The 11,661-nt window shown below is 32.5% G+C and overlaps 1 protein-coding gene across 2 annotated transcripts in view; it reads left to right on the top strand.

Moving 5' to 3' along the window:
- Positions 1-508: 508 nt before the first annotated feature.
- LOC124539418 (homer protein homolog 2) overlaps positions 509-11,661 on the top strand; it is a 45,521-nt gene continuing 34,368 nt past the window's right edge. For both annotated transcript variants that reach the window (XM_047116811.1, XM_047116810.1), the window contains exons 1-2: positions 509-625; positions 9,795-9,951. In XM_047116811.1, coding sequence (XP_046972767.1) covers positions 600-625; positions 9,795-9,951 — 183 coding nt within the window. In that variant the 5' untranslated portion in view covers positions 509-599. The remainder of the gene's footprint in view (positions 626-9,794; positions 9,952-11,661) is intronic.

Below are 11,661 nucleotides of genomic sequence, written 5' to 3'. Positions count from 1 at the left end.
ATATAAGTATTTATTTCAATAGGGAATATTGAGTGTATTAATTGCTTGTTAATAAAAAAATAAACTGTGATAATTGTTTAAATATTTATTTAAAAACTACATTATTACATGCTTAAAATACAAGAGTTTTTAATAATAATTGTTGAAATTGATATTAATAGTTTTTTAAGGATATTTTTTTAGAAGTGCATATATTTTACTATTACTTTTTTCATAAAACGCCATCTTGTGTTACGTATTCACATTATTTTGATCTTGTGCGCCATCTATTAAACAGTAGCGGTATTTCATTGTAATTACTAAATATAATCATAGATGGCAGTAGAGTTTTTTTATATAAAATTATTATTAAATAAATATCTTCATAATATTAATTTTCTAATTAATATTTCAGTTAATATTATGTGAATATTCAACCTACACTGTAATAACTGTTTGATTTTAATCAAATATTTATAATTCAATATATGATTGACATTATTTGCTTACTTGGCAACATTGCTTAAATCTTTAGTTTATGGTGGAACCGCCGCATGACAGTTGTATAGAGAAAATTAAGAATTATGAAGTAGGATATTTTTCCAATTTATTGTGTTTAAATGACAGCAGGAAAAGAAACCATGGGGTAAGTAATATAATAGTGTTATTACACATATTGTATAACATTCAAAAACTTGATATGTCATGTAGTGCCGAGGAAATTCCATTTACCTGGGATCTCGATATTTTTAGGGAGGGGATGCATTTTACCAATGCGAAGGGATATTTTAGGGTTTTCCTTTAATAAGTGCTTATTTTCTTTGAAAAAACAAAGAATTCCGCGGTTACATTTATTCATGCTTTACATTCGCTAGTTAACAATAAATGTGCAATTTCAAATTTCGCAATGCCCGTCGAAGCGATTGCATTTGGCTCATTGATTGCATTCGATTACCTCGGCTGTAAGGTCGTCGGGGGACGCTAGGCCGTAGCTATTTATAATTTTTTATACTTGAATGAGTTTGACGAGCCGAGAGAGCAAATTAGCAGAATTGCCTTCATTAGCAGCTCGCGGCGAAAATAACATCTGTATTTTTACATCCGTCCTACCTTCGATTTTTCAGTAGAAAAAATTCTATTAGTTTAACTTTTATTAATATTGTTTCTATTTTAATACTAAAAATGTATTTTAAATTCATGAAAATTGAGGGTAGATAATTAATATAAATACAATTTAATTTTATTGCAGTTTCTTGAATTTGTTGTTGTTATTGATAAGAGATTTGAAATGGTTGAAGTACTTCATGTCACATGTGTTGATAACATTATCAGCTGTCATGCACACATGGTGATTGACATATGTAATTGCTGAATGTCTTATATAAAACAGTATATAATTATATAAAATTATAATACTCAGAAATAAAACTTATACATATTTCACAAAAAAAATTTTTAAGTATTTTTTTTAAATTATTAGTCTTGCTTTGATCTCAATTTCATTAATATATTCCAATTAGATTTGATAGTGTGTTTTTGAATTTGTAAAAGTACAGCTCAATTTAATTATTTTTTATATGCATAGAAGCAACAACTATTTATATTCAATTAATAAAAGGGAGTAGTATTTAATACTATAAAGCATATAATTTGATAAATTTATTGGTTATGTTTTGAAGACAATTATAATAAAAAATGTCTTTTAATAAATATCTAAGTGGTACATTTATAACTTACAAATTCAACTACACAAAAAGTTTTAAATAGCAAAGGTAATTGCTACTATATCAAACAACATCTAAAGTTTTTCTTATTTGATTGGTATACTAATACTGCTATCTCTTTCATATGTGTTGCGTTGACAAAGACAGACATATCTCCGAGTTAAAGTGACACATTTAAAGGCAGCTATTGTCCATACATACATGAAGTTGTTACTCTAAATAGGTCTTTTTGATAAGATGAACCATTATCTGGACTTAGACCTACATATAGCAAAACAAAATTCATAACATTGAAAGCATAGTTGTTAGAATTTAATTTTTACATTGAAGATTTAATAAATTTATTTATTGATTACCAAAGCCCAATGAAGAAAGTATTCATATTAAGAATTTGTATTTCTAGTATGACGATCAGCCTTGAAGTGTTCTGGAGATAATCAGGGATAGTCGTTGTACATGACGAATAATTAATTAAAGTAAAAAGAAATATTGTAAATCAATACTTGTTAAAATGAAATTTAAAAAAGCCAAAATCCGGCTAAGTTTCTTTCGCTGGTCCATCTCTGTTCCGAGGTGTTAATTTCCGTACCGCTGGCAGATTTGTCTATCAATAAGCAAGTGTAATGCTTCCATATTGAATGGACCTGACTAGATTTTGTACTGGGCAGTACATTGAGTAATTCACTCTTCATATAAACTAAAGCCATGCAATACTTGGTTTTGTCATATTCTGGTTTGAAGGATAATTAACCTACAGGTACAAGGTACATATGTCTTACAGCATTAATGATTATAGGCAGTAGTGTTACTTACCCTTAGATGGCTCATTTGCCAATGTACTTATTTACACATAGAAAAAAAAAATACATCCAATAGTGATACCAAACAAAAATTATGATTGAAAAAATATATTTAAAACAATGTTTAAATTGAATACTTATACCATAATTCTGTCCCTAAGTTCTGTCTGTAAGTCCTGATGTTATACAAATGATTTCTACATTTGTGATGTTGCTCACAATAACTTTGGAATAAGAAATGCTCAGCAGCTTTCGATTTAAAACTGTGAATCGGTTAAGATTTATACTATCTACCTCCTGGTATATAACGGTTAATTTTTTTATAGTTATTTATAAATAGATTGTTATTTCATAGACATGTTGTGTCCTAGATGATTATCAAATGGGTTTATTGTAATTTAGATTTTTACTTGGTGGTAGGGCTTTGTTCAAGCCCGTCTGGGTAGGTAGATACCACCCACTCATCAGTTATTCTACCGCCAAATAACAGTACTCAGTATTGTTATGTTCTGGTTTGAAGGGTGAGTGAGATATAACATCTTAGTTCTCAAGGTTGGTGGCACATTGACGATGTTAGGAATAGCTAATATTTCTTACAGCGTCATTATCTATGTGTGATGACTACCACTTTCCACCAGGTGGCCCATATGCGCGTCCGCTAACCTAGACCATTAAAGAAAAACAAGAAAAAAGAAGTCATACATATAAAGGCCAATATGTAACTTATTATTTAATTTTCGGTGTTTATAACTCGGGATATTTTTTGCGTCAAATAAGTATTTTATACATATATTAAAATGATTGGTAACTTAATTCTCAATTCCAATATAATCAGAGCTTAGTTTGTTGTAACAGAATACGTTGTTATTTTCGTATATTATTGATCTGGATTAGTAAGGATTAGAGAAACCTCCAGTTTCCGAAATAATCAAAGTCATATTAATTAACTTTACTAAATACTGAACGCTCATTGGTCGCCTATAACGTCATTAGCTGCAATCGACCAATGATCGTTCGCTTAAAGTTAAATGAGTTAATCCGACTCTGATCAATGTTTCAGAAATAAGTGGTTACTGTTATTACTTGTGAATTGTTTCACTGATCTATGTTTATATTATAAACCAGGTAATCATTGAACTAGAGAGCTGGCTGTTTAAATATCTGAAAACTTCGTAAAATTTTTGCCGAATAGTACAAAAGAGTGTACAAGTATAGGTAACTTTAAAAAGAAACTGAAAATATTTATAAGCGAAAATATATATGAATAAAATTAGTAAACATTATTTCTATATTTAAAATAAAATTTAATGTTACTAAAATTTTGACCATTTACTACATAATTTTTTTATTGTTTCTATTTATCTTTTTTGGGTCAATGTGGATATGTACTTCCGCATTATACCACAAAAAACAAACTTTATACATAAGATATATGTATTGCTCTTTGTAACGTGAACTGTAAGGTTCTTTATGGGTAATAAAGTTCTTTAACCTTAAAATGTTGTAGGGTTAAAATGTTGGAATAGTAACTTTTAATTAAATCTATAATACGATACCTACCAAACTAGCGTGTATGATTACCATGTGACCAAGTTTTAACAAAGTATGAAATACCAATTGTCGCCCACGGCTAGGGGTTGGATATCATGTATTAGGCAAAAGAAAGTAGCCCTTGTCCTTCCTTTGAGATCAAGATTGCCTCATACCGACGACCTCCGTGGTCGAGTGGTGTGTACACCGGTTTTCATGGGTACGCCACTTTGAGGTCCCGGGTTCGATTCCCGGCCGAGCCGATGTTGATTACCATTAGTTTTCTATGTTGTCTTGGGTCTGGGTGTTTTTGGTACCGTCATTACTTCTGATTTCCATAACACAAGTGCTTCAGCTACTTACATTGGGATCAGAGTAATGTATGTGATGTTGTCTCATATTATACCGAATTTCATCAAATTCGGTTCAGCGGTTTGGTCGTGAAAGAGCGACTACTTTTATTGTAATATTAATATAGATTATTTCATATAAACTTGTATCGCTGAAAATACAAAAGCATGAATGGTTTAATTATAAATGCGAAAGTGAGTTTGTTTATTTGCTTGTATGTTACATTTTCACGTCTAACCACTTAGAATTTTGCAAACGTGCTATTATTAATACAGAAAAGCACACAGGGTATTTAACACCTGCCACTCCCACACAGATAAACTGGAAACTGGTATATTATAAACATAAATTTCTGGATGACATTCATGAATCCATTATAGCCAAGATCTTTATCATTAACTTGTATAATGTAACATATAAGAATTGTAAGCATACATTATCATTGTATAGTGCTCCAGTTTGATCATTACGCACATTTTACAAACGCTTGATAAGTTTGAGAATATTCGTAACAGTACATTCGTTTGTTTTGAGCGCCTTTCGACGACAAAACTTAGATTAAAATATTCCATACGATTTGACAATAACTTTGCTTTATAATGTTTTGATATGCGTACTCTATATATGACAGAACAAAGTAAAACAAACTACGCAATTGATTTTAATGTGTTTTTCATTTATAATCAGAATAATTCTAGTATAGGATCATTTAAATGTGTAATACATGCATATTATAGCCGAGAAACGCCAAGAATTTTACCCTTCTCAGCCGAAAAAATCAAGATTTTTTTTAATATGATTGTTCTCCTATAAGTTGTATATACACTCGTGTGAAGCCGGAACGGATAGCATGTTGTATATATTACAAAACTTTTCCATATACTTATATAGCTTCTTTAATTTTACTTCCAAGGTTCTGATAGCATGATGTTTTTCCACAAATCAATAAGTTCTATGGCTGATATCAATCAGCTATATGTTATTGATGTCGACTTGACCGATTTTAATCACGATGCCCAATCTTAAAGGACACCCACGAAAGTGTGTGCACAAAAACAAATGCAATCCTTTTTCTCACTCTCATAATCCGAATGGAAAAACCGACGCGAAAGGAAAAAGTAAGCAGGACCGAAAGCATAACGTGCTTTCCGAGATTCCTTCTGCGGATATAGTGCATCGGATTACTGAAATGGTTTCGACGCAAAAACCAAAACTTTAAATAAATAAATAAATAAATATGAGACAACATCACATACATTACTCTGATCCCAATGTAAGTAGCTAAAGCACTTGTTTTATGGAAATCAGAAGTAACGACGGTACCACAAACACCCAGACCCAAGACAACATAGAAAACTAATGGTAATCTACATGGACTCGGCCGGGAATCGAACCCGGGACCTCAGAGTAGCGTACCCATGAAAACCGGTGTACACACCACTCGACCATGAAAGTCGTTTATAATATACTTTGTCGGTCCGATCTGTGGTTTGAACCTCTATGTGGCCTAACCCAGTAGATCGACGAAGAAGAATGCAGCAGGCATGTTTTATTACTGGTGTGTACTTTCTGTACTTGTTACTTCAGTGAACTCTGAAGTAATTAGAGAGTTTAAATGGTATAAATATGTAAAATATAATGTTAAGCAAGGACATAAATAAAATTAACTTAAACATACTCGACACAGCCGACATATAAGAGAACTCACAAATTAGTTATAACAGTAGAAAAGAAAAATATGGGCTCTTGGGAAAACTAAGTGAAGGAAAACAAATACGCTTCATCATCTTAGGGACTAAGATGTTTTGTTTCTTTGACCTTTTTTATTTTTTATTTTTTATTTTATGGTATAGGTTAGCGGACGAGCATATGGGCCACATGATGGTAAGTGGTCACCATCACCCATAGACAATGAAGCTGTAAGAAATATTAACTATTCCTTACATCGTCAATGTGCAACCAACCTTCGGAACTAAGATGTTATGTCCCTTGTGCCTGTAGTTATACTGGCTCACTCACCCTTCAAACCGGAACACAACAATACTGAGTACTGTTATTTGGCGGTAGAATAACTGGTGAGTGGGTGGTACCTACCCAGACGGGCTTGCACAGAGCCCTACCACCAAGTAAAATTGTTAAATTGGCTTATTCACTTTAAATCTTAACACAACAATACGGAGTACTGCTGTTTGGCGGTAGAGTATCTTATCAGACCTATCCAGACTTGCTTGCAAAAAGAGTTACCTCTTCATCGCACCTCTTTTCCATATAAGTTATATTGTATATATGTATATTAGGTAACTGCGTAACTTCTTCAGTAAAGCAAGTTGAAGTCTTAATGCGATGCTATTATTTAAAAACTATATTTGTCGCCAAAAAAGTTATTGATAACCTATATAAGTTGACAGTGGCCCCGAGATTTCGCCTAGGGGCTTCTACATGGCTTAATCCGGCTATACTCTCGACGCGTTTACAATACATTAGGTAAAGGGACCAGCTGAAAACCAGTGTTGTCTTTTGGTCATCTATATTGGTTCAGCTAGGTTCATTTATCACAACATTATACGTGAAATTTAAGTTGGTATCTTTTGTTTAGTATGAAACAATAATGAGTTATCTTTCTTGCTTTACTCGTTTTTATTTTTTACAATCACACATATCAAGCTCACTATACTATCGACAGAATTGATTGTAAAATAACGGCTTGATTCTAAAGGATTACATTAAAAAACGCTTCTTAAATTACTTAGCGAAATAACTTTATTTTACACAAAACGTGTGGTTTAATTTTGTCTAATGGTTCGTAGTTACAACTCAACAAAAACTTCAAAAGTATGGTAATTACATTAAAATGTATAATTTTAATGACCAAAAGTAAGTAACTTTCACTTCGGCCACTATTTAACAAAAGAGTTCGTTGTGTAGATACTTTGATGAACACCTATCAAAGAGATACTTAAAATTGTTCAAAAGTCAATTAGATTTTTATAAACTACTAGTTGCTTGGCCTGGCTTTGTCCGTGTGGAGTAGGAATTTTATATTCCTGACCGTATTCCGATCGGGTCCGATCAAAATCATCCAGGGACTAAAAAAACACAAAAAATATGTTCAAATCGGTCCGATCTTTTAGGATGAGTTACACGAGTAACAGAAGTTTTATGTGTACAAAGAGAGACTGTTTAAAAAGATGTATATAATGCATTTCTAAATAAAGTTTTCTGAACGTTTTCCAGGTAAATGGAAAAGTGAATGCATACAACTTCTTTTATGTAACTTACCCGAGGCAGGCTGTAGATCTCTGTTTATATTTGTATATACGTTAAACTTTAATCGCTCGTGTCCATATGCATACTTCTTGGTTGTTTTATTACACACAGGCTGTACCCGACTTCGTGTACTTTTGAAATTAACAAAACAGTTATTGTTGTAGCCAAAATATTATTAAATCTGAAAGTCCCTTCAAAATCGGTCCAGCCGTTCCAGAGATAAGCGGAAACAAACTGACTGAGAAGATTTAACATTAAATAGCATCAAGTATAAAGGTTTTTTTTTAATATTGCAAACATACTCTCCAAATATATTACATGTGTAGATAATTTTAATACTCAACAATGAAAATCGAAGAAATACTGACATAATTCTTGTACCATTCGTTCATGATTTATGCGGTAAAGTAAAACAGCTCGTAAATGTCACGCTGCCATAAGTCTTCTTTATATTTAGAGCAAAGGTGCTTGGGGCTTATTTCTCCACGTTGTTCCAACCAGGGTTGGTAATATACACATATATATGATACTATATCCTCGATGGTTCTTGTTAGGGTATGAACTCGCTATCGTAGGTTAAGTATTGCACGCCGTACAAGAATGAGACTGTGTATACGGCCAAAAGGAATATAACAATTTTGTCTCAAGGGTAGCGGGTCGTTGGCTGTGTCTGACCCGCACCGATGTCTAGAACGTTGACTTACTATACAACCATCAGCTTGTTTACTTTTCTAATGCGATAAGGTTCTATACTAACTTAACTTTTTGTCATTGTACATCTTTGACGATATAAATACTAAAGTTCTGAAAGACATGTGTCTCTTTCTATCCCGTGCCACATAAGTGTTCCCTTTCATTCGCTCAAATTACAAGCACGTAGTTAAGGGTGTCAAGCTTACCATGATTATGATATGAGATTGTAAAATATGACACTTATATTATAATTAGTTTAAGCCACGAAGACGCGCCATTCCATTTTCCGCGAGCGTAAAATGCGTAGAAAATAACGCGTCGTTTTACGTTATAGGGAACTATCGAGTTACAGCGGGTATCGTATTAGCGGGTACTTTAGCATAGATAAACGTTCAAGTTTATAATAATTTATGACTACATGTACCTATTTTTGTATAAAAATGACGCAATTAATAATACGATATGAAACAATTTATATTAATTGTATGCTGCAAAAAAATAGATAAACTTAAAAACGCGCAATATTTAAATATGATGTGAAAGTAAAGTTATTAATATGTATTGTTTTGCTGTCTCTACTTTTAGTCTCACGCACACATCGATATTTTATATTGTAAACACGATCGTTACCACTCACACTTACACAACGATAATAATTTAAAATGGAGGGGCCCATCTTTTTGAGTGAGATTTATTATTAAGATATCATGACTCTAATTTAATTTTGGTCAGCTATATACGACCTTCAAACCCATCTGAGTTGGAAACACAAGCATATCAGATATTTTACAGCCAAATAATTTACTTTGATTGGTTAGTTAAACAACTACCCTTCAAACGGGAACTCAACAATACTAAGTATTGTTTTCCGGTAGACTATATATGATACGTTACCTAGGTTACCTATTCAAATGATTTGTATAGAACCATAACACCGAGTTAGTCAATAATAATGTGACTATACATTTGTAAATTAATTCCTTGATTGAGTCAAACTTGAATTATATTTATTTATTTTCATAATAGATTTATCGAATACAGTGTTCTGTAAAATTCGACAACATTTATTGTATTTTTTTTTAAATTACTGACATTTGAATTAATAAAATGATCTGATCCTTAATTTTTTTTAAAAAAAGAATAAATGTCCCAACTAAATGTGACTAAATTAATATACGCGATTCAAATCATTTATCTTCTTTGGGTCAATGTGGATATGTACTGCCGCGGATTATACCACAAAAAACAAACTTTGTATATAAGATATATGTATTGCTCATTGTAAAGTGAACTGTAAGGTTCTTTATGGGTAATAAAGTTCTTTAACCTGAAATCCGTTAGAACTAGTTTTATTTCAATGTGTAATAATCGCGAAAATTTAAGACAACATTAAGACTAAATGTCATTGTGATATAAAATGGTCGATTTTAAAGGGTATATTTCGTTGCAGAGAGCAGCCGATTTTCACGTGCAAGGCGCACGTGTTCCACATAGACCCGAAGACGAAGCGATCCTGGATGTCGGCCAGTTCGGCGGCGGTCTCCGTGTCGTTCTTTTACGATTCGTCGCGGAATCTCTACCGCATCATCAGCGTCGAGGGCACCAAGGTAACTTTGCCGCAGCGTTTCTTGCTGGTAGGGCTATGTGCAAGCCCGTCTGGGTAGGTAACACCCACTCACCAGTTATTCTACCGCCAAATAACAGTACTCATTATTCTTGTGTTCCGGTTTGAAGGGTGAGTGAGCCAGTGTAACTACAGGCACAAGGGACATAACATTTTAGTTTCCAAGGTTGGTGGCGCATTGACAATGTAAGGAATAGTTAATATTTCTTACAGCGTAATAGTCTATGGGTGATGGTGACTACTTACTATCAGGTGGCCCACATGCTCGTCCGCCAACCTATACGATAAAAAAAAGAAAAGCGTTATCAATAAACTTCGTGGATAAATTGAGACGAGACGCAATTAACATGTACTAAAAAATATTTGTATATTTTATGGGTAAGAATTTATTTTATCAGATAGATCAGAAAGACAACAATATTATATAATAAATAGTAATACACTCGGTGGTAGACATTTGTGCTGATACGACTCGATAGGTAGCACACCCACTGATGAAATATTCTACCGCTAATTTGCAGTACCCAGTGTGACAATAGGTTGGTGGCATAATTACAATGTAAGGAATGTTTAATATTTCTTATAGCGTCATTGTCTATGGCCTGTGGTACTAATGTCGTAAAAGGAAATGTAAATTGTAATAAATTAGTGATAGAACACGTACATTCGGATCTGGAAGATTTTGTATGTGTTTATAATCAATCGTCGGGCTGGCGGTGAAGATAAAATCGTGATGATGGTCGCAGTGCCAGATATTCCATTAAAAAAAAAAAAAAAAAACAGAACTTCTGTGACCAAAAGAGTAATATTTACGGGACTATTTCTTGTTCGATAGTGCTATTTTCAAAACGAAAACTAACGAAATAATTTATATATCCTATTAAAGTATTTTTTCTAGATACTTCCTACAATATAAAACACAAAACAAAACACAATCGTTCTAAGCGCGGAATAGAAGTTTCGAAATTCACATATCAGTTTAAGTGAAACTCGTCTATGAATTATTATTTTCCGAGCGCTAATCGATCACATGTTCCGCACCGTTACATAAGGAAACCCAGATATAATATAACGTTTTCGACATTTATCTCTGTATTGGATGTTGCAACGAGATGTGTTACACGATATATTGGGATCAGGAGATAAGATTAATATTTGGAATGCTTGAAATTTCAAGGTATTTTCTTATTTGAAATATCCAAGATATCCATTGATCTAAATTCTTTTCTGAATCTTTGTTTCCTGTGTTAATAGTCAAGATGATGAGCATTTTATTAATATGGAACGTTTAATTTCAATTGATAATTATCAATTATAATTATAAAACACGATGGCTAATTATCAGAAGTACGTATAAACAAACATTCATTTGAATTTCTTAAGTATCATATTTCTTACAAATGAGTCCGAAAGTTAAACAATGGTATGAACTATAAATGCAATGGAATTAATATAGAATTCGTCAAAATTATACAGAAGAAAAAAAAGCGTGGCATTAATGGTATGTAGGCGGGATAAATTACATACATGTAATTGTAATCAACTAACATGATTGTTTTTTTTTAATGTTGAAAAAGAGTAACTACTGAATTTCTGTTGGTTCTCCTCGATACAACCAACTTTCCGAACCGGTGGTAGCTTGACTTCATTGTTAAATGACGAATCAAAAGTGCTTGGTAAAAGCCTACTTGAA

This window comes from Vanessa cardui, chromosome 22 (assembly GCF_905220365.1).
Source record: "Vanessa cardui chromosome 22, ilVanCard2.1, whole genome shotgun sequence".
Taxonomy (NCBI): domain Eukaryota; kingdom Metazoa; phylum Arthropoda; class Insecta; order Lepidoptera; family Nymphalidae; genus Vanessa; species Vanessa cardui.
This window is presented reverse-complemented; position numbering and strand designations above follow the sequence as displayed.